The 25,166-nt window shown below is 30.0% G+C and overlaps 1 protein-coding gene and 1 long non-coding RNA gene across 2 annotated transcripts; one reads left to right on the top strand and one right to left on the bottom strand.

Moving 5' to 3' along the window:
• Positions 1 to 8,956: 8,956 nt before the first annotated feature.
• Positions 8,957 to 15,059, top strand: LOC140920860 (uncharacterized). The gene is made up of 3 exons (XR_012163422.1): positions 8,957 to 9,069; positions 9,812 to 10,800; positions 14,927 to 15,059. It is a non-coding gene; the product is annotated as an uncharacterized lncRNA (long non-coding RNA).
• Positions 9,268 to 19,568, bottom strand: LOC101498203 (pleiotropic drug resistance protein 1). The gene is made up of 22 exons (XM_004506822.4): positions 19,047 to 19,568; positions 18,417 to 18,537; positions 18,152 to 18,325; positions 17,532 to 17,691; positions 17,361 to 17,437; positions 16,858 to 16,911; positions 15,930 to 16,322; positions 14,808 to 15,089; positions 14,047 to 14,363; positions 13,437 to 13,597; positions 13,013 to 13,116; positions 12,771 to 12,927; positions 12,493 to 12,582; positions 12,207 to 12,331; positions 11,754 to 12,086; positions 11,347 to 11,637; positions 11,177 to 11,260; positions 10,940 to 11,073; positions 10,608 to 10,835; positions 10,159 to 10,330; positions 9,810 to 10,064; positions 9,268 to 9,684 (listed from the first exon to the last, which is right to left on the bottom strand). Exons 1-22 carry the CDS (start codon positions 19,376 to 19,378, stop codon positions 9,424 to 9,426), a joined length of 4,305 nt encoding a protein of 1,434 aa, XP_004506879.1. The 5' UTR covers positions 19,379 to 19,568; the 3' UTR covers positions 9,268 to 9,423.
• Between the last annotated feature and the right edge of the window lie 5,598 nt (positions 19,569 to 25,166).

The following is a 25,166-nucleotide window of genomic DNA, read 5'->3' as shown; positions in this document are numbered from 1 at the left end:
CGTGTAGGGGAAGAACTATATCTTGATAATATATTGAGATATATCAGTACATGTATAATTAGCGAGATACATCAGTGCTCCAATCACACTAAGATATGATACTTCTCTCCATGGGATATGAAAGGGTCTTTCTCCATTTAACAACCATTGTAGACAACATATGAGATTTTTCCATAAAGAAACGTTTAACACTTTTGCTATGTATATTTCTTGATGCACAAAAATTCCATTATTCAAATGCTCAATTTGTATTTTCAAACAACTTTGTCTTTCCCAAATATTTCATTTCAAACTCTTTCTTAAAACAATTTATGGCTTTTGGAAGCTCGTCAAGAGTTCCGAATAATGTTTATGTCATCAACATAGACAACAATTATGGAAAATCCATTTTCCGATATTTTCATAAAAATATAGGACTATTGGCATAGAGAGACTTGTTCAATTTTATGGAGTAGTCTTCTTGAGATCCTAGACTATTGGCATCAAGAAAATTAAATCCTTCAAGGAGCTTCATATAAATGTAACTATCAAGTGAGCCATACAAGTAAGTTGTAACAACGTCCATCATTTGCTACAAGGCTAATTAAATATCAAAAAGCAGCTGCATCAACTAAAGGTGAATATGTATCATCAAAATTAATCTCAGGTCTTTGCGAAAAACCTTGGTCAACTAGCCTTGCTTTTGTATCTCACAATTCTCATTTTGTTTTCGTACCAAAACCCATTTGTATCTAATAGGTTTTACAACTATGGGTGTTTGGACTACAGGTCCAAAAACCTTTTTCTTGTTAAGTGAGTTTCCATCTTTCCATTTTTGTGAGTTCTCACTTTGTCTACAATCTTTGATTGACTTTGGTTTTTGATTCTCAGTATCATTTACAAAATTTAGTGTTATATTATATGCAAAAATATATCAACGTTAATTTCATGTCAGTTTCATCGTATTTCATTATTGACATGATTTATTGAGATCTCTTTATTTTCATGAATTACAGGTACTTGGTTAGTCTCTTCTCGAACTGAAATATCAATTACGTCAAAAGACTCTTTTAGAATTTTCATATCTCACTCAGGTCATATTTCCTTTTAGCTTTGTTCGAGGATTTCTATCTTTGGAATTGACTGGTCTACCACACTTCAGGCATGGTTGAGACTCATTTGTTGCATTGGGTTGTCCAGCAAGGACATATATTTTTATTGGAGCATTAGCAAGTGGTACATCTGATTTAGTCACAACTTTTGGATTAGTAATGTATTTGGAAGTTGATTTGCTAAAATTTGTAAATAAATTATCTTTGGAACTTCTAGTTCATATTGTTTAGTTTAATGATCAAAATAAGATAATGATAATTCATTTCAGCAAATCTATAAAATCTTTGGTCAAAATTAGCAACTATAATGGCCTACGACTAATAACATCAACTTCACACCAACTTTTAGGTGCCCACTTTGAGCCAAAAAACAATTCTCTCATGGATTTAATGATGAACCAAAATACCCAATCTTTGAAACATAATTTTCATATTCACAAGGTTGTGACGAAGAAGACAAATTGAATTTGTTCATCTATTTTGAAAAAATACCTAGTGAAAAGGGGATTCTTTATTTGAGAGTGAGATGATTTATTCTTAACCATTAGATTATCATGTACAACTCAGACTCATTTGGCTTTTAGGTGAGTCATGTGGCAATTATTTTATCACAAACAAATTGTTTTGTTTTGACCTTTTCATCATTTTCCTTGCGATTTTTTTATAACACCAAAGTTTATCTATGTTATCTCCATCCCCATCTCATATATCTAGCACCAATGGACTCTACATGCGCAACACCTCCTTGCATATATGGTGTTTCACCATCTCATCAGTCGTCGACTCGCCATCTCTCATGTCTCTTGCATCGACCATTTGTGCTCCTTTTCTATGTCTTATTGCTACCATCTTTGCTTACATATTTCTCTTTATGTGGGCTATAAATTGATTTTGATTTAGTGATTTCATTCCTTGTAGCCTTGTTTCAAAACTACTTGTTTGTGAAGCGAATAAAATTGTCACAAGAAAGAGGAGTTTGAATTGTGGTCTTTTTTTTTTTTAATTTGCACTTTAAATAATCTTTCTCAAGATAAGGCTTGGAATTATATGATTAGAATAATGAATCTATTCTTGTTTGAGGAAGTTCAAGAACAAATTTTAATCTCAAAGTGATAGTAGTGTGATTTAGCTAAATAATTAAATATTAAAGAGATAAGAATAAGAAAATCGCACACAAGAACTATCTTGGTTCACCCAACATGGGCTAATCTAGTTCTCACACCTTGTTAGGTTTTCACTAGAAAGTTGAAAAGAGATTCACCATTGTTTTCATCACAATTCATCACCGAAATTTTTAGTAGACGTAAAGGATTGATATAACTTTTGAACACATGTACTAAGGTGTTAGAATAAGTTACTTGAATATTGTGATATGGGTAAACGTCATCTTCTTTAAGAATGTTAGCGATCATCCTCAACTTGTATTTTTGTAAAGGTGATAGCTGTTGAATGAAGTAAATAGACCTTTGTCTTGGAATGTGGGACACAATTGACAATTTCACATAAATTAAAAAAAATAAAATAAAATGCAAGAAAGATAATAATTTTACTAAAATATTATTGTCAAAATAGAATTCACCATTATCATTAATTAAAAATATTAAATTGAAATAGGTGCATGTAATATTAATTAAGAGTATAATTAAAAATAATAATAATTAATGTTATATTATAAATTAAAAAAGATAGTTCATTAATTTTGAAACAAATTATTTTTATAAATGAGTTTTTTATTGTAGGACGGAGAAGTGTATATAGTATTTTGATTTCATTTCACATAGTCACCACAAGAGTACACCCAAAAAATATGAGTAGTAGAGTCAATATAAACAATTTTGCAGCACTAAACATATATAAAATTTCTTTTTAAAAAAAGATAAATATACATTATACTCTACGATTTTGCATATATCCTATAAATATGGAGTGGTTTATTTATTTATTTTAAATCTCTTTACATAAAAATTAAACCATTATTTAATCATTCATGTTCTATGTGATATCATTTAACAATCATTTGACCATTCAAACTCTCTTTATCGAATGCATAAAAAAAATTAGAACTTAGGAAAACTAGTTAGACAAACAAAAAACTCAATAATCACTTTTTAGAAATGATTATTCAACTAATGAAATTGTATATCAATCAGATGATAAAATAATTGAACTTAAAAATGACAATGACGTAAATTAATAAGAGTTCATTATTTTGTGAAGATATTTGTGTTTTATTTTGTAAAATATGTATTCATTTTACATTGATAAAAGACTCTTCATGTGAGTCAGTTTTGTGGAGATAAGATAAAATGCTAGTTAATAAAGATATATTTTTGAAAATAATTTTATGAGATTTTTATTTTTTCTAAAAATATAAATATTTGTTTAACTTCAAGAGTCTCCTACCTCCTTAATAAATAAAATTAATACAAAACAATAAAATAAAATATTTTCACAAACATAACCGATCCTAATTATCTCCATTTTAAAGTGTGAATTTTGATTTTGGATTAGCAGATCACATTAGTCAAATAGTCTAACTAACTATTCTTATACATTTAAAAATAAAATTTTTTACTTGTCACTCTCCATACGTATTTCTCACCCACAATATATTCATTCATACATTTGAAACTTTAACAAACGTTATAAGAAAAATTTCAAATTTTTGAAACTTTGGTTGATTTTAAAATTTTCTAAATACAAAATGAGTTTACTTTCGAAAGTTTGAATTAATTTTTAACTTTTGAAATACAATTTATCGTATTTATAAAATGTAAATTTTGTTTCAAAATAGTTATTTTTTTTTTAGAATTTTTTATTTCAAAAATTTCCTATTCTAGAATTTCCTATTTCTATTTCGAAAATTTCTTATTTATATTTTGAAATTTATGGAATTTTGTATTTCAAAAATTTTCTTTTCTAAATATTCCTATTACAAAAGTTTCAGAACTTTCAAAAATTCGAAACATAATTTTATCAGCCCACGCTGTTGGCTGATAATTAGACATTTTATACATGTTTTCTTAACTACGGTCCAATAGCCCTTACCAATATTTGATTGGAACTTGCTCGTCATGCTAAATGCATACAAGACATCTAGTCTAGTACATATCATAACATACATGATAGATCTTATTGCCAAGACATAGGACATTTTACTTATGTGCACCCTTTCATTTGATGAAGTAGGGCATTTTCCTTTGGACAAGTATACAACATTTTCCTTTGAATCGTCTAAACACTTTGTCAAGATATGTACTTTGACTCGGGCAAGTAGCTTCAGTGATCTATCTCTATAGATTTTGATTCCTAACATATAGGATGTTTCACCTGTCCTTTATCGAGAAACAATTCCATAGCCACGTCTTCACATTTTGTAATGTTATCCATGTATCATTTTCTATGAGTAGTTTCATCCATATACAAGACCAAAAACAATATCGTGCTCCCACTAACCTTCTTATAACATAAGGTTCATCTTCATTTTTAATGAATCCAAATTGTTTTATAACTTCATCAAAACAAAGATTCTAGCTTCTAGAAGCTTGCTTCAATCCATAAATGGACCTTTGTAGCTTGCATACCTTTCCAGCATCCTTTGGATCTTCAAAATCCTTAGATTGTGTCATATACACATCCTTGAGAAGATTCCCGTAAAGAAATGCAGTCTTGACGTTCATTTTCCATGTTTCATAATCATGGTGTGCAACAATAGCAAGCAGAATCCAAACAGATTTAAGGATGGCTATTGGAGAGTAGGTTTCATCATAGTTTATACCATTAATTTGTTTAAAATCTTTCTCCATTTGCCTTACCTTAAAGGTATTTCAATTTTCATCCAGGTCAGTCTTCTTCTTGAAGATCCACTTGTACCCTATAGGTTTTATCCTTTTAGGTGCATCAACCAAGGTCTATACCTGGTTAGTGTACATAGATTCCATTTCGGACCCTATGGCTTCAAGCCATTTCTCAAATTTTGGGCCAATCATGGCTTCCTGGTAGGTTGTGGGTTCATCTTGATCCATGAGTAGCACGTCACTTTTTTGAGTCAGGATAAATCCATATCTCTCAAGTTGATGGCATGGTATCCTAGATCTACGAGGTTCTTGTGCTACTTGAACACGAGTCTCATCCACAACTCCTTGTGATGCATGTTCTTGTTCTATCACAGGCGGTGCAATAGTTTGTGGATCTTGGAATTCTCCAAGTTCTATATTCCTACCACTAGTTCATTTAGAGATGAACTATGTTTCTAGGACTACACTAGTTTTCCCAACAAAAACTTTGTCATTAGAGGGAAGATAGAAATAGTATCCTTTAGTTTTCTTATGATACCCACAAATATACATTTATCATATTTAGGACCAACTTTATTTGAAATCAAACATTTCACATAAACTTCACATCCCCAAATCTTCATAAATGACACATTGGGTCTTCGACCGATCCATATCTCATATGGTGTCTTTTCTACCACTTTAGATGAAACACAATTAAGGGTGAAAGCTGCAATAAGAAAGGCATATCCCCAAAAAGAGTCATGTAAATCTGATTGACTCATCATCGATCATACAATGTATAATAGAGTGCCGTTTCTTTTTTCTGAAATACCATTTCATTGAGGATTTCTAGGAGGCATGAGTTGGGATAAAATCCCACACTCCTTCAGATAGTCATCAAATTTTTGGCTTAAACGCTCACCACCATGATTTGATCATAGGATTTTAATACTCTTGCCAAGCTGGTTTTCCACTTCATTCTTAAACTCTTTGAACTTTTCAAACGTTTATGATTTATGTTTCATTTGATACACAAAACCATATTGACTTAAGTCATTAGTAAATGTGACGAAGTAAGGAAAGCCGCCTCTAGCAGGTTTGTTTAGTGGGCCACATACATCACTATGTACTAATCTCGAAATATCACTAGTCCTTTCACTGTGACTAGTAAATAGGGTTTTATTCATCTTCCCAACTAAGCAAGATTCACATAATTCAAATGATTCATAATCAAATGAATCCAAGTATCCTTCTTTATAGAGCTTGGATATGTGTTTCTCACCTATTTGGTCTAAACGACAATGCCAAAAGTATGTAGGGTTCAAATCATTTGACTTAATCTTTTTCACATTTATGTTATAAATGGTAATATCTAAATGTGGGACATAAAGTCTATTACACATAGGCGAACTTGCATAAAACACATCATCCAAATAAAGTCCATTACACATACTTTTTGTCTCCTTGTTGGTGCACTTGTCAAACTCTTTGAAGGTAATTGCATTTATCATGAATGTTCTGGACTTATAATGCATCTTGTACATCTTCTGATTAGCATTCATTTTCTTTCTTGGAATTTCAATACCATCAGTATTCTTTGGAACAATATAACCATGTTCCAAAGTTCAATATCTTGTGAAATGTAGAAACTTCTTAGTCTGTCCTTCTAATACTCAAAATGTTCTCCATTAGACAGAAGTGGTATGTTGATGTTTCCTCCAACAGTTTCTTCACTGAATCCATATTGAACCCTTGGATCTTTTCTCAAACATTGTAAAGTGCTCAGCCTTGAGATCGAGCTCTGATGCCAATTGAAGATGCAAACACGAGAAGGGAGGGTTGAATTGTGTTTGCCAAAGTTAATAATTTTTTTTATAATTTATAAACAAATAAAAACTAGTTCGGTTTTGGTAATGCAATGTTAGTGATCTAGTAATGAGGATGCTATGATAGAGAAATAATGAGAGAACCCTAATCCTCAAACCTATTTTTTGATTCTGGATGGAGGGACTAAAACATAACACCTTCAACTTTTCTTCATTTCTTTTTCCATTTCTTTGTTAATCAATCTAATTACTTAATTTTTTTTAATTATTTAATTTATTTATCTGCCACGTTACTCATCTGTTTGCCACATAAATTTTTTTAACAGACATAAATGATTTTAAAACTAAATTAAATTTACAAGGTTTAAATTAAAGAAAAAAGTTAAAGAGACGAAAATGAAAAATGTGCAAATTTACATTTAAACCATTTCTTTTATTATGAAAGGACTAAAATCAAGTTTTTTTTGCATATTGCACCGACTAAAATAAAAAATTTATTGTCTTGAAGTTTTATGTGAGTTAATTATGGTGTAACTTAATATCTTTCTAAACTCATAAAAAATAAAAAAAAATAAAAATTATTTTATAAGAAGTAAAAACTAAATTTCTTATATTTTGCAGAAATTAAAACTAAATTTTTTACATTTTACGTAAATTAATTGTATTTAAATTTAAAATTATTAATTATTTAACCTTTAAAAAATTCGCATTAAAAACTAAAACAAAAATATTGACGTTTAGCAATTATAAATTTTATTTTACATATATCCTAAAATCAAATTTCTTTTGCGGAGAATAATTGTGTATTTAAAACTTTATTTCTTTCTTAAAGAATAAAGATACGTTAGCATTTTCTTTTGAAAAATCCATTCCTTCGCTGAATTTTATGCTAAACACATCAAGAAAACGATATACAAAATTACAAACTATATCACTGCCTTATATTTCATGAAAATTTCAGGAAAATTTCATGCAGATTTGTGTAATTTGATTCTCATTTAGGTCAGATTTTGTATGATTTCATTTTCATTAGAACATATTTGCAATGAGGTACCTTCTTTTTTTTCTTCTTCTTTTCGTAGTTAAATAAATGCTTTTTCTTCTTAAGTTTTGAATTATATTGTGTTAGTTTCTTTTAACCCTGCCACGTGTTTGTCGAAATTACCAATCACTTTGTGGTTCTTTTAGATACTTCAACTTTGTTTCCAAACGAAAATGTAATTCGAGGAACGAAATTAATCATATAGAATGCATTTGAGTAGCACAATTAAATTCAAATCTATCAAGCATAATCATAATTATTTTCTTAAGTTAGTTTGGACCTAGTGTTCCCACACTAAGAAACACTAGCATAAATACAGACATTTGATACGGCACGATAATAATTTGATAAAATGAAAGTGATCAAGTGTAATCACATTATTCAGCATGGTTTCAAATATGAAGTGTCAATGTTATATAACTTTCTCATTTAGCCTCCAATATTAGAACTATATAGTATATATGTTTCCAACTGTTATTTAGCTTGCAGTGGAGTAGTGTTCTGAGACAAGTTTATTATCACAATTAAATTCAGCTTATCATGCATAATCATAATTATTTTCTTTAGTTTGGACCTACTTCTCCCACACTATGAAAAATTGATACCAACATGGACATTGGACACCGATAATAACATATAAATACCGGTAATAATTTGAGAAAATTGAAGTGATTGAATGTAATCACATGATTTATGTCGTGTCAGTGTCAGACACCAAACATGTTTTTCAATGTGAAGTGTCAGTGTTACATAGCGTCCTCATTTAGTCGCCAATATTACAACCGTATAGTATAGATGTTTCCAACTGTCATTTGTTAGATATGACAAAAATCAAATTTGGTATTATGCAGTTTAATAAGAGTTTCTTTTCTTATTTTGTGATACAAGATTATTGACGAGAGAGATCCACAAGTTTGAGAGGTTTTTGTCTTTTGTTTGGTATATGATTATGTGATTTGATACTACTTTTTGTGGTTTTGACATTAGAGACAAAGGGCGGTACATTATCAGTTTAAACCGATTTCACACTGAGATTTAATGTGAACCATTAATCTTAACATCTTATCTTATGATTGTAACTTTCATCAAATAATAACTATATAATCAATGTTTGATGTTATCCGTCACTGTAAAATTGTTTACACTGACAGTGCATGATCATTAAACTCATAACATTATTACTGCGTAGCTGCAACTATTTCTTATATTTGTTTTCAGCACTTTATTGGACAAGTTAAGGCTTGAGCCCTATTAAATTTGTGTTATGGGACTACTGTATCGTTGAATTACTAGATAACTTGCAGCATGAAACCTATTTAATTTGAGTCATGGTATATTTTTGGATAATTTGAGGTTTGCTAGATGCATATTATTATAGTGGATTTGTACCAAGTTGTCTTGAAACTTTTTATTTAATATATCTAACCTATTGATATATTGGCCACTTTAGAAGTAGGCCCTTAAAGCTCATTCGTTCTATTTAGAAAGTTTATTATTGTATGGAAGCAAGTGTATGGAAACAGCATATGTAAAAAAACTGTATTTTTCTGGATGCTGCATTGATATAGATACAAGTATCACTTTTTATTTTTTTTTACTTTGATACATGAATCATTTGGATACAAAAACAAAATTGGAAACAAGTTAAGATGGAAAAAAAATCCATCAAATTAGCTGAGTCCAATCTACCGTTTTTGAAAGTTGAAGACCTTGATTGATACAGCAAAAATACATGCAAAAAGCACTGCAGTACCAACAACAACAACTGCACAAACACCTATGAAGTCATGCTTGAAATCAAAATAACTTCTTAGGAATTCTTGAACTGGCTTATTTTCTGATTCCATGATTTTGTTTATATCTCCAAATTGTGATGCAACCAATCCATATATTGTCCAAGACACAGGACATGCCCAATAGTACCACCTCCACCACACAGGAATCATCTGTTGTCAAAAAAAAGTTTTAAAGAAAAAGAAAAATAACACTATGCATCAACATAAAATACATCCATTGAATTATCTCTGTATATAGATATTGTTCAATGTGTTTAAAGGTTGTTGACACTTACAGGTCGTGGGACGATGAATCCTGAAAAGAGATTCCAAATTGCGTAAAATGCAGAAGCCACGATCGAAGCGACGTGGTGATTTGGAGTAACCGCCACGGCCATCATGCCATAGAAGGTGAAGTAGCACAATGTAAAGTACATGAAAAATATATACCAAAAGAATTTTGCTAGAGTCCATTCAAATCCAATCATGGCATAAACTATGACACCATATGATGTAGCTTGGGCAAAAATATAAGGTAGCTCTATAATAACCTGTGACAAAAGAGAGTAAGTTCTATTAACATGGATATTATATACAAACCATAGTATAAATAATTTTTTTTTGAAAAATTTGTGATTTTACTACCTGCGCAAATGCATAAGGTAAGGCAGAATACATTCCGGCAGCTCTTTCTCTATAAAAGACAGATCTTTCAACAGCTACAACTGGTTGTACAGACGATGAATTTTGGACCCCTAGGAAGAGAACAGAGGTATACATCGAACCGAGGGCATTAAACAGGTCTTGTCTATTTGAGCTGGAAGTCAACAAAAGGGATTAGAATTCAAGTGGGAAAGAAAAACTTAACTATAATATTTATCAGTGTTGTCAAAAATTGACTATAGCGCTTTCGCTTAGAGGATTTTGAACAAATTTCTTCTGTTCTGGGGTACACTGTTTGGTATAAAATATCATCAAATAGCTAGTATAGTGGTGTTATAGCACTGTAGCGTAGAGAAGTTTGTAAAAGTTGTTATTTTCTATGATGACAACACTAATATTTCTTATTTTTAAGATAATGAAGTTTCACTTACTATTTCCTTCCAAGGTTCCAGAACATTGTTCCAAACATCAAGGCAATGAAAGTAGTGAAGAAAAACCTCACAGCAGTGTATGGCGGGTTGCGCCAATATGACCAATGTTGTTTCCACAAGCAAGCCAAGCATTGGACCAAAAATGACTGTGAGTATTGTGTGGAGAAATGAAGATCCTTTGAACCAATAGCAGGTTTGCCTAGTTCTTCTATAAGTTGCTTGTTTCTCCTGAAGAATAGTTTACAACATTCTAAGCTTTTTCCAATATGATCACTGATACTATTATTATAGTAATGAAATTCATAATATCCAAATAAAATAAATTAGCTTACCTATACAGCTCAGAATTTCTGTATATATCATGAAAATCAACACCTAAAGTAAGTTCTTGTGCTGAACTTGTAACTTCCAACATCCAAGTAGCTGGATTATAACCATCTTTAATTTTATGAACCCCTTCAATGCTCTGAACAACAGAAAATATTAGATGAACTGCCAACAAGAATTAGGGCTATCTACTTCAATTTTTTTTTGTCTAAAAATAATATCATATATAAGTTGCATCCAACCTCAAAATACTTGATCAGTTGACTAGAATGACGACCCAATGGCCCAACGTATATTTCTTGTCCTCCGCGCTTCATGAGGAATAACTATAAATCATATATAATATATGTCAGTTCGAGTCCGGAAGATGAAGAACTACAAAACACATCTTTTTATCATGATCATTTCTTACCTCGTCAAAAGCTTCAAATATGTCAATACTTGGTTGATGGATGGTGCAAACAACCGTTCTTCCTGTGTCAACTGTGTTCCTAACGGTTCGCATAACAATTGCAGCAGCTCTAGCATCTAAACCAGATGTAGGCTCGTCCATGAAAATTATGGATGGATTGGCCACTAATTCAACCGCAATAGTTAGCCTCTTGCGTTGTTCAGTTGAAAGACCATTCACACCAGGCAAACCAACCAATGAGTTTCTCAATGGATTGAGCTCCACTAGTTCCATGACTTCCTCAATGAACATCTACACCATTTATCAAATCCAAAAGTATGAACAAATAGCTCAAACTTTGTAAATTGCTATAGACCTTACTATAAGTAAAAAGAAAAATCACAGTGTCTTGAGCTTTAAATACTAACCTTTCTTGTATTGGAATCAACTTCTGCTGATAACCGTAGCCATGCTGAGTAGAGCAGTGATTCATAGACAGTAACATGAGGAGAATGAATATCATTTTGTTCGCAATAACCAGAGATTCGAGCAAATGTTTCTTGTCTTTTAAGGTAACCAGAAATCTTTATGCTCCCATCAATATATCCACCGGTTTTCCTACCGGCCAAAACATCCATCAAAGTAGTTTTACCAGCTCCACTTACACCCATCAAGGCTGTGAGAACACCAGGCCTAAATGCACCATTAACACCCTTCAAAAGCACTAACCTATCCTCTATTACCCCTTGAACCTTCATTTCCTGCCAATTAATTAGAATCTCAAGAGTCAAGGTTCAAACTTCTTTAGACAAAAGAAAAGTTAACTGAAAACATTGTTTGAAGAATTCAAATCTTAAATTGTAACTTTGAAAATGACTTACTTGTGGCATGTCAACAGAATATACAACTTCGTCAAAGGTGATAGAATGTGGTTCAAAAGGAAGAACCATTCCTCTTTTCTTTTTTTGGCTGGAGTCCACAACATTGTAAGATTCTCCTGAACTTGCTGCTTAACAATTGAAAATTTGTTAAGATTCTATAGACATTATGAATCACTAATCAACTAGCCCAAACACATAAAAAAAGTAGTATGACTTGAGAATTAGGCATGTCTCAACAGAATGTTTATAGTGAGTTTTCATGAATAGTATGAAAAAGATAGATCACCTAATTGTGGTAATTCAACTTCTTGGGCTATGCCATTAGGTGTGCTTCCTTCTGATTCTTCATTTATTGTTGCTTGTGGCTTGTCAAATGCTGTACAAAATCATTCATGCTACTTAGTAAAATATAAGTTTAGTTTTGATATAATGTTAGGAATCACAATCAATCATATATGTGACTTTAAAATTAATTATGTCAAATATTTTTAATGATCTGAAAATTATGATTGTTTGACAGTGTAAAAAATATTTACACAAATAATCAAATACAAAGATACTCACGATTAAGGTAAGTAAGAGCGACGGTGAATGCAACGTTGAAAAGTAACATAAATCCTGTTAATGCACCAATCCCAATCCAATACCAATATGCATCTGTGAAGAATCCACGAGACTCCAAAATTTGAATTCCTAATGTTTTATTTGAATTTGGGGTAAACTACAATCAAAGAGCAAGTGAATTAGGCTTACAAGTTTATACTAAAAATTAAATTAATTCTTAAGTTGAAAGTTTAAGAAATTACATGGTTCCAACTATCTCCAAGGAATTCATTCACCATGATAGCATTTTGTCCATACATTAAAGGTGAAATCCAATAACCCCAAATCCACCAGCCCTTGATATCCTCTGTATCATTACCAATGAAATTGAAAGAAACACTAATATCAAGTTCCATTATATGGAAAAAGGAAACAATGTCGTTATGTATGTTCAATGGTTTAAAAAACAGACCAAAGATCAAACTTGTGACACTTTCAGATTTTGATTGAATCGGTTTTAACCATGATTAAACCAACCGCTGTTCAACTGGTTCAAGCTCAGATCAATCTAGTTCAACCAAACTGCAGTATAACCAAGATCAAACCAATTGGTGAGCTAGTTGTTTCCGATTGAACCGGTCTGTTCGGTCCGATTTTTAAAATATTGCTTATGTTTTTTAAACTCACTTTTGGACAAAATGAAGCCACCCAACGTAAGAAGTGCGAGAAGTGCAAAGGAACCGAATGTATTGGCAACAATCATGTTCCTACCAAGTGCTGCAATAGCTCGAAACAGTCCAGAAGCCATCTGGTTTATCAGTAATAGCAGAATATACTGCTTTAAAAATCTGCATAAATAACAATACCTTACACCATAAGTAACACCACAAGCAAAGGGGAAATAGGTTTTAAAAGAATATCCGCGACCACAAGCTAGGCTACAAAATCATGGTTTTGAATGTCTCTACGACAATGTTGTCAATCAACATTTGTTCAAATTCCACAACACTACAGTAATATAGTATTGTTTTAGCCTCTATTTGACAACATTTTGTACTAAATAGTATATTGCATAACAATAGCGATTTCTTCAAATTCCAATATGCTATAGCAGTATGGCGCCTGCTATGTGATAACAATGCTTTACAACCTCAACATCACTATGTTGGAAGCTAGGTAAGCTGCATTTTAGTGTGATTCTCCAAAATATCAAGGATTGCAATGCTACTGTATTTTAAAATCTAGTATAACTAGTAGTATAAACATGTTTAAAACAGATAAAGGCAAGTTTCTTTACCTCGCAACATTCGGATCGAATCCGATTACATAGTAAGTGAGAAAAACCCAAACAGCAACTTCTACAAATGTAACAGGAATCTTGAGGATCCATGTAGGTATAGCATATGCCCATGGAGGAAAAAACAGAAGGTCTCTTTGTTTGTAGAAACTAGGAAGCTTTGCAATGGTCATTGAAAGCTCAGATAATCCATTAAACATAAGCATAACTACTGTGAAAAATATAGCACCAGCATAGACACCACCATCATTCAAGGTATCTCGGTGCATCTCAGTTCTTAAAAATAGTGTCATTGTCACTGTTGCCATGAGGATAAGCTACAAAAACATAGGAAAAAAATATTCAACGTTAAAAGAATGTATGCAAAATTTTCATACAATCAATTTTAGTTACTAGAATTTGAGTTGGGTTGAATTCAACTCAACAAAAATGACATGTTAAGCGTGGGATGTTTTGCAATTATAAATACGTTTTCAAGTCATATCTCATCAATATGTGACTCTCAACAAACTCTGTCATGTCCCAGACTAGACATCTAAAGTGTGACTTTAATGGCTAGATAGCAGATGACGGAATAGATTTTGATACCATCTTAAAATTTAGGTTAGACCTAAAATAACCTACAAAATAGTTTGTAAAGTGAAGGATGCCTCAAACTTATAAACACAATTTTAGAGGCTATACTTTATCCAATGTAATACTATCAACTATAGTATTGAAAATGAAAAATATTATGTTCATATATAGCAACTAGTATTTACCTGACATATCTTGAAGATGTAAACAAAAGAATTCCTTTTCATAAGCAAATACTCTCTTGAGAAATTAGCCTTTAAAAGTTCCTTCTTGTTAACACCATACTTTTTAGTGTTTAATGCAGCTGGGTGACTCTTAGACTTGTCAAATGGAATTGCAAGCTCATCTCCAATTCTCCTCCCAACATGGAATGACTGAAATGCCTCAGCAAATTGAGTAACAGTAACAAACCTGTATGGTTTTTCTTTGTGTACCCAATATTGCTCTTGATCCTTCTTTGAAGTTACCTACAAGAAGATATAGATTATAATATGAGAAACGACATTTTGCAATATAGATTATAATATCATAAATGATATTTTGCAACAAGTTTTGGCAACGATTTCAACGGTTAATGCAGTTCAAATTGGTTCTTCTAGCAATTGTTAGAACAACGACTCGGTCTAAAAGAATAGAGAACAAAAAATGCAAAGCAAAGAACACAAGACGTTTGGTAACGACTATGTCTCTGACTACAAAGCGACTAAAATTCCTTTGTATTAGAATTATTACTTAGGGTTTACAAATTATAAGTTGTATGTAAATACTAAAATTTATATTACAACGATACCACTGTCCACTTATCAGTATCTATGAGTCATACTCAACAAAATATGTATTTAACTAGTGAACATAACAAAGAATCACATCTCATTAATCATCCACTAAACCTAATTAACCACAATTGTGAACATCATTAATCATTAATTTCATATGTTAAAATATACATGATATCCATTACCCATCTAAATCATATTCAAACATACTTGATTTTCAGGTGTTCAAATATACACGATATCCTTAACCACAATTGATATTCAAATATTCACTTGAAAAATATGATTAATGAAGTTCAAATCATGATTATTGTATTTAACTGATATTTAATGAACCACGACACCTTATTATATCAATTAACCATTCACTAAACATAATTTGACCATATATCTAAACTGCGTTAATCATCCAAATTATTGTGAAAAAATGTTGTCTCATTTTGTATCAAAATAACAAAGCTCTTATAATATGAACCTAAAATCTTCAACAAAAAAACTTCAAATGGGAGACACAGTTAAACTTTGACTTACTTCTTGAAGAAAGTCAGCAACACCTTTCCTATCAGGACATTTGAAACCAAGAGATTCAAAAAAGTCAAGAACAAGTTCACGTGGTCCTTGATATACAATTTCACCATCAGATAAAAGAACAATGTCATCAAAAAGTTCATAAGTCTCTGGTGCTGGTTGAAGCAAAGAGATAACTGCAGTTCCATTAAGAATGTGAACATATTGTTTGAGAGATCTCACTATTTGGAAAGTTGTTGAACTGTCCAAACCAGTTGATATTTCATCCATGAATAGAGCATTTGCTGGTCCAACCAACATCTCTCCTGTTGTAACTCTCTTTCTTTGTCCTCCAGAGATACCTCTTAGCATTTCATCCCCTACCATTGTATCAGCACATACATCCAACCCCAAAAGCTGCATTATTTTAAAGTAAAAGTAAATATATTGTGCTCTGTAAGTACAATTTAGTTGGTAGTACAACAACATTGATATGCAGGGGCTTCAGGTTCGAATTCAAGATTCTACCCTTCTCCACACTTAAAGTGTGTGCGTCTAGCCTAGTGGCTTTATTTAATGTGAAATAATTTATGTTTGGTTCCACTTTTGGAGAAACCAAAATTAATTCTGGAAGTGTGATTTTGACATGTTTCAGTGATATCGAGTATAATTAATTTTGTCTTCAGAATTGAAGCTAAAAATCAATTTTAGAAGCAAAATTAAGTAGAACAACCAAACATGTTAAAATCAATTTTATACCTCTAGAACCAATTTTGACTTATCAAAAAGTGGAACTGTACATACACTTAGAAGTGAGTTTATAAAAATCATGTTTTAAGGTAAAAGCTACGGATGTAGTTTTAAGTTAGAAACTATTCTTTATCTAAACATGCAGTACATAGATAATCTTACAGAACTTTTAAAGAATAAGAGAATCTCGTTATGGTAATACCTTTAATACATAATCTGTTACCACACTTTCCTGTTGTCCTCCAGTTGAAACTGCCTGTTATATTCAAAGTCAATCAGATGCACATTGATTATATCTATTTTGCCATTCAAATAATTTCATTAACTTGTTTTGTTGCAAAATATTGATAATAGCATATGAAGCCATGACACACATAAATACTGGACATCACACTGATAGGATCTGCTCTATCAGACACTGACACCAATAATTTGAAAAATTAGAAATAATTGAATGTAATTATGCCTTGGTGTCAAACACCAACACAAATTTAGTCTGAAGTGTCGGGGCTGCATAGATAATAATTTCTTTCTCATATTGAGATTGTCTGCAATCGGAAAAAGCCTGCATTCACTAAGTCTCACATTTGATGTCATTGGATCAAGATCGAATAGTTCTGATGTCTTGATCCAATAACTCCAGATGTGCCGACTACGTGAATAGGACTTTTCCGACTGCAAGAAATTTGATTTCATTTTTCTCACCTTCATGAAGACATCAATATCTTGATCTGGCTTAATCTTTGCTTCCTTTTCTCTTCTAGACAACTCAGACAACAAGTCTGTGGATCACAAAAACATTTACTTGTTATACTTTGTGACACTCCAAGTTAGATAGAAAAAATACAAGAACATTGTGTGTAGAAAATGACTAACCATAACGTGATCCAACTCCTTGGCACCTTGCAGAGAAAGCCAAGGTTTCTCTTACAGTCATTTCTCCAATATGGACATCATGTTGACTAATATATGCAGCAGTTCTCTGAGGTACAAATTCCTCCATTTCATGTCCATTATAGGTCACTCTCCCAGATACCTAGATAACACAATGATATATCTTTTAGATAGTGTTGTCAAATAGCAGCTATAGCAGAATTTGAACAAATGCTATTGTTCTCTGATATACTATTTAGTATAAAGTGTGGTCAAGTAACGGCTATTATAGCACTATAGTGGTGTGGAATTTAAACAAACTGCTATTTTCTGCAATCTCCGATTGACAACACTGGTGTTTGATGAAAAATACCACTTCTAGAAGATATACGATTTAGTAGAATTTGAACAAATGCTTTTGTTTTACGATATACTATTTAGTACAAAGTATTGTTAGGTAACAACTATTATAGCGCTATAGCACTGTAGCAAAGTGAATTATGAACAAAAAACCACTATCTTCAGCGATCTCCTATTGACAACATTGATATTAGATGAAAAATACAACTTTTAGAAGGTGATCAATATCTAAATTAGTGAAATTAAGAGAAATTGGTTTTCACCTTGAGATTGGGATCAAGCTTTCCTGACAAGGCCAAAAGGAGTGTGGTTTTTCCAGAACTTGGAGGACCAAGAAGAAGTGTCATCCTTTGAGGTTTGACAATTCCACTTACATCTTTAAGGATAGTCATATGTTTCTTTTTGCTTTTGAGAATATGGAGAGAGGTGAAGATACTCTAGAAGACCAAAAGAATGAACTGTTGTGAGACTAATTGCAAAACAAAGAAACAACAAGTGAGAAAATAGAATCTTCATAGATTTACTTACCTCCAATGTATTAGTAATGGAGTTCATGAATGTAGGCAAAGCTCTGCCTCCCACATAAGCTTCTGCTTCAATAATTAGGTGCTCATATCTAACTTCAATTGTTGGAATCTCAATCCCAACTCTAAAAACAAAAACCAACACCACAAAGATAGAGAAAGAAAGAGAGATTAATATTCATCATTACATTATGAGATTATATCAACAAATAGAAAAAAGAAAAAAAGCTACGAAGAACTAGTCTGCTTGGATCGACTTATTTGAGCTTAAATACTGGCACAAATACATGTTAAATTGCGAGCTGTTTTGAGTTTATTTCCACAAGCTCTTCAGGATAGTTTATGAGCTTAAATGAAAATTGTTTGATTTTAATTATCTTTTGTTTGTTTTAATTGCAGTACACAACAACAATTTCGGCCACAATATTGCAGATTTTAAAAACTCTGCATCGACATCACAACTGCAATTTCGACTGCATTAGCAGCTTATCATTGCAATGTAAAGGTTCACAGCGTAAATTCAACGCAACCACAATTTAAAACCATGAAATAGCATATACATAAATACATATATGATATAAACGTTTATAGATATTCTATAAGCACTTAATCAAATTGTTTATAAAAAAAATACCTATCAATTCTTTCCTTGAGCTTCAACAAAAACTTCTCATTGTCTTCTTCAGCAACATTGATCAACCTATCTAACAGTTTCTGTCTCTCTTGAAATCCAAGATCAGTTAATATATCAATCTCATGAACAACTCCACGTGATGTAGCCAACAACCCTTTCCTCAAACGATTGTAAGTAGGGAGTTTTTCAAGAGCAGCCCATTTAAGAGCTTCTTCATCGTCTTCTTCGTGCCTCGACGACTTCGAAAAAGCATCCATTGTACTGTTTCTCCAAACTGAAGTACTATTTGTTCTGAAACTGTTACTTGCTTTGTATATATCACTTCCCTCCATTTTGCTGCAAATTTAACAACTTTTGAAAATTAAGCTTAAACCCACCAAAACCCAGAAACTTTTTTGCTTTTTCAAAGTTAATGCATAATGAACTGATATGATAGAAAGCTATTAGCAGAAACTGAAAGAAAAAATGCAATGATCAATGAGTTGTTCTTTCCATAAGCTGAGATAGGAATATAAATTTTGCCTATTTATACATAAATAGAAGGTGGCTACTTATGACTTTGATTTCTGCATGTTTTTTTTTAGTATTTATTATTTGTATATTTTCTGTTTTATTAGTCATTTTTGTCTATAAAGGAGTGATCTGTTGTCACTTATGGTTTTTGAATTATCAAAATTACAAATGCATCCTCAAGTATCTTTTTTGTTAATAATTTTATAAATTTAAATTGATTATCGAAAAATAAATTCGAGGATTAAATTAACTAACTAAAGATACATGTAAAGTTCAAAATGACTAACAAAAGACACAATTAAGTATAATATTTTAGTTTTGATAGATTTAAAGACTACATTTTAACAACACCTCAAAAATATAAAGAAAAAAAATCAAAATATAACGGGGCCTTTGCATACACAACGCCTAACATAAACACTTCTTTGGTTTCGGCCCGAATTTAAACTTAGATTCTTTCGAAAAGTCCTTCTGAAGCTCCCATCCATTTGATTATTTATTATGTGTACTGAATTCACTCATTGAAACTAAAAGGAAATAAATATTGATATAAAAAAAGATTTTGTGCACTCTTTTCACATGTTAGAATGGGTTATTATTCTACCCATATTGAGAGTTGACAAAGAGTAATATAGTACTGCATATGTCTTTTAAAGTATATTAGATTTCTCACATAATACTATGAATATTGTTTTGGTGATAACAGTTGGCCTCATCAGTTTGGAGTATAGCATTGCACAACCAACCAACACTTTAATTTAATTATAGAAGTTTGTCTTTTTCTATTTGAATATTAAAATACAGATACTACCTTAATATATGATACTATATATATATATATTTATCAATGTCTCTTTCTTTTTATAATTAGTATATATGTTTTAAAAATATTCAAATTAAAACATGTATTTGATAAAAAAAAGTTTGATGTCCACTAAACATTTTCCTCTCTTTGTACTCCCTCTATATTTGAATATTAGAATTAAAAAAATCTGTCAATATTTTTAGATTGTACAAATTCTTAAGTTACTTGTTATTTATTCAATTTCCCGAGTTAGGGCTTTTTAATTAGATACATTATGTATTCATTGTAACATTATTATAAATATACAAATTGTTTCCCTATTTGTATACCAAATACACATATATATAAAAGTTGTGTGATATTTAGTAAGACACAAAATTTACACAAATTCTATATGAAATCAGTAGTCATATTAACTAATGCTGTAAAAAGTAATTATAATGAATTAATATGATTTATCATTTTTAATTTTTATATACGTTTTGGAGGATGTGAGACTTGAAAGTTTATGAACTTATTATTTTGATGTTTCTTAAAAGGGAAATGCTTACGTGTAGAAAGATTTTATTTTGTTCAAATAACACGAAAGAGTTGCCAACTTGTTTATAGTTGTTTCTCTCCCTTTTAATTTCATTTTTTGCCACTTATAGCAATATAAAATTATATTATTCTAGCTTTTCTTAACGATGTGATCTTTATTTTTATTTTTTTTAAATATATTTTTAGTTTCCATAATAATTAAACTTTTTAATTTTGATTTATTTAAAAAATAAATATAATTTTTTATCTTTACTAAATAATCCAATAAATATTTTTAGCCTTGCCAAGATGAATATATTATTTTTATAGAAAAATAAATTTCATTAAAATGATGAGAATAGTACACTCAGATTGATTATTAGTTGGGACATTATCTATCCATATTTTGAGATTAACAAGAAAGTAAAAAAATTTGATACACATATATATTTAAGAAACTAATGAGAAATTATTTAGAAAAAAATTTAATTCTATCAAACAAATTAATTTCTTCCATATATGATCAACGATTAAGAATAGTATAAGATCTAAATTCTTTAATACCGTTCGTTTTCGAAAGAAAAAAATTGTTGTTCCTTCATATCGACCATAGGTAGTTTATGATATGATCAATTCAATTATGTATAACGTTGAGAGAATGTTAAATTTTGAGATATTTTTAGAATAGGAAAATTGAGAAAAATATTTAGTTGTCCTTTAACTTTAAAATTTTTGAATGATATTTTACAAATATTTTTAAAATGTTATAAAAAGTTTATCTACAAAAATTTAGATTTTTTAAATTTAGAATAAATTAAATATGAATTTTTTAAATATAAAAAACTTTATAAAAATAAAGTAATAAAAATATAGATCTAAAAATCGAAATTTAAACTTATTTTTTGTGGACGAGTTTTTTATTATGTAAATATATGAATCAAATTTCATTCAAAAATATATAACAAAATAGACTAAAAGATAATTCCAAAAAATAAATTTATTTTGTCAAAAAAATCATTCACCCTTTTATTTATTTGGCTTACTTTATATTTTAATCAAGAAATGACAGCTTGTAAAATGAAGCAAACTGGCGTGCTATATAGGAATGCTTATAATATTTTCTCGTGTAAAATGTCTTGGATGTGTATAGTTTTGGATTAGATAAATACTTCAATATATAGTTTATTATTTTCATTTTCAACTTTAAATACTTTTTAATTGTGTTAGTTAAAATGATAATTTATATATTTTTGATTTAATTTAATTTAATTTAATTTAATTTAATTTAATTTAAATAAAGTTAACAATATTAATATTATTTTTTACTTAAATTCGAATATACAATATTTTTTGTCAAATAGTTAATAGTTAAACTTATAATATCGTGTAGAAAAGTGAAAAAGATTATATTCAAACTAAAATTATACATATCAATATTCTTTAATTATTAATTGAGGTATATTTAAGAGACACTATAATACTCTATCAATTATCATATTTATTATTGGCATGGCATAAGCATGACACGTGCACTTAAACCTAACATTATGTGTTGAGCAAAATAAATAAATGTTGCGGCTGCCAAATTTTGACTTAGTGCTATTGCCTTTAGAATGGAAAGAATCACAACACATGCAAACAATACATTCATTAATATATTTGGTAGCATGAACCAATATGCAATTTGATTTTCATGTCCAACTAAGGCTTTTCTTTCATTTCCATTGTTATGTCATGGATGTACTTTAGTAAATTATACGCTTTATTAATTGGGTGAGAAATATAAATTCAAGGAAAAAATTGTTAAAGAATTAAATTTCAGATGATATTTTTGATAGCCGTATGAATTAGAAAATAAAAATAAAGAAATAAATATATTTAGTAAACTATATAAATATTTTTATATAAAAAATTAGATATTAATGTAGAATTATATTAATATTAATTATTATTTTAATTATACAATTATCAAATTTTAGTAGGTAAAAACATATTTAAAACTAATCTAATATCCAAGTAGAAAAGCAAAGGATTTTATATTTTACGAAATATGAACCAATTTCTTATCGATTGAACTAATCTTTGTTGACGAGTTCTCTTTGTACTTCAATAAGTAAGTTGCTTTAATATTTTGCTTTTGATTATAACATCTGAACGTATTTAAATCATGATATTAATAATATATGTATATACTTATATGAGGAGTAAGCATTTTGGTGGGTCCCATATATTCCATAAAACAATGAATGGAAGATTTCTTGTAAGTAATATATATTTCCCTAGGTTTCTTTCCACATACTTCCACACTAAACAAATAACGTGTTAAGTTTTGTTTGGATTTGAAAAGAAAATACAAGAAAAATAAAGTAACCGAAAATCGAGTTATTTTTAAATTATTATTAATAACGATCACATCAGAATTTCTCTGCCGAACCTTAAAAAGGCATCCTTTAAGAGTCTCAAAAATGTGTCCTTCATAAGCATATAAAACTATTTTAGCAAAAACACATTTAAGTTTTTTCTTTCTTCATATTTGATCATTTAAGTTTTAATAATAATTAGTGCAATGAAAAGCATCGGAGTAATAGAAACTACCAAATGCCACAACAATATATCTCTCATAGTTATTTTTTAAAAATTATTCATCAAACTTCATAAATGGTAAACATTTCTTGATTTTCTTTACAACCATTTAGACACATATATAGCCTTAAAATTTTGATAATAAATGTCTATCTACATAATTAATATCATTAACTTCTCCCTTATAAAGTAGTTTGGAAAGACAACTCATTATGATATTTCGATTAGATCTTAATATTTATAGTAATTTGAAAAAATTGTAAAACTTAAAAGATCATATACTTAATTTAATATAACTTAAAAACTTATGGTGAAAAGTGAATGTAACTTAAAGGATTATATCGAGAAGAAAAGAAAATTTAAGAATATCTAAGTAGGAATTGAATTGAATTTAACTGACTAATTGTCTACTTTTGTAAATTATTATTCTACAAAATGGAGGATCATAGAAGTCTAGGGTCCCAAAATAAACTTAACTCTTTTGTTTTGGTGGTAGCTGAGGAACATAGATGTCTAGGGTTCTAAAGTCCATAACGCTCTAGGTATGTTAGAGATAAATAAAATAGATTAGGTCTAAGTGATATGTGATCAGTGAGTAAATAAATAAGAATAAGAAGATCACACAATTATGTATCATGATTCACTCAAGATGAGTTACGTCCAATCTTCATAATCTGATAGATTTTTCACTAATGTGCTTAGCACTAGAAATTTCTACTTTCACGCTATTTTTCTTGATCACTCTTGATCAGTTTAAGAATTCATCTTTCAATCTTGAAAGGATTTTTCAGTTACTTTTCAATCCAAAAAGGATTTTTACAATTACCTTTTAATAACTAAAGATTTTTACAACATACTCAAACTATCTTAAGAGATAGACTTGAGTTACAAATGATGTGTATGATAAAAGAGTTTAGGATCTAAAAGTTGTTCAATACTTGTTTGAGATTGATTGTCAGCAAGAACTCAAAAAAGTAATATTTGTTCCAAAATGATATTTAATAAAACTAGAACATTCTTGTTTCTAAGTTTTATGGAGAACGTGGATGAGTGATTGAATGGACTATGAAATGTCAAACTTTTGGCTCAATAACATTCAGGACTTTCTGCAAAAGGATACAACAACAATGTACTTATATCCTTGCTCATAGCTCATCAATCTGGAGACTGTCTTCCTCCTTTAGGCCTTCAACTCGAGTTCTGGACATGACTATTGATTTGGACAATCTTGATACTCTTTAACTTGTGGTTTGTACTGTGGAAAATAAGTTTTCTTAACTTTGTCTTTAATAGGGAATAATCATAATGTTCTTTTGATCAATTTTCAATTCATGTTGACATGATGTTCTTGATTTCTTTCATGAAGATCATTGATTTTTGCATGTAGAATATAATTGATCACCTATTTTTTGAATAAATCACTCAAAAACACAAATTATATAGCAACATAATCATAATCATAATCATAATTAGTGATTAATTAATTGTTTGTTTATCTTCAAAACATTTAATTTAAAATTTTGTCTGCTTCAAATTGAATATAGTATAAATAGGTTATAGAAAAAATCTAGTTTAACATTTATAGATTTAAAAAAAAAAATTGTTGCACAAAATCTGATTGTATCAATCTAGTTAACACAATCCACTTGTTTCACATAATGTGGCTTTATGAAAAATAAACATTACAAGGAATACATTCA

Source organism: Cicer arietinum, chromosome 6 (assembly GCF_000331145.2).
Source record: "Cicer arietinum cultivar CDC Frontier isolate Library 1 chromosome 6, Cicar.CDCFrontier_v2.0, whole genome shotgun sequence".
NCBI lineage: Eukaryota > Viridiplantae > Streptophyta > Magnoliopsida > Fabales > Fabaceae > Cicer > Cicer arietinum.
The sequence above is the reverse complement of the archived record's forward strand: the minus strand, read 5'-3'. Positions and strand labels throughout refer to the sequence as shown.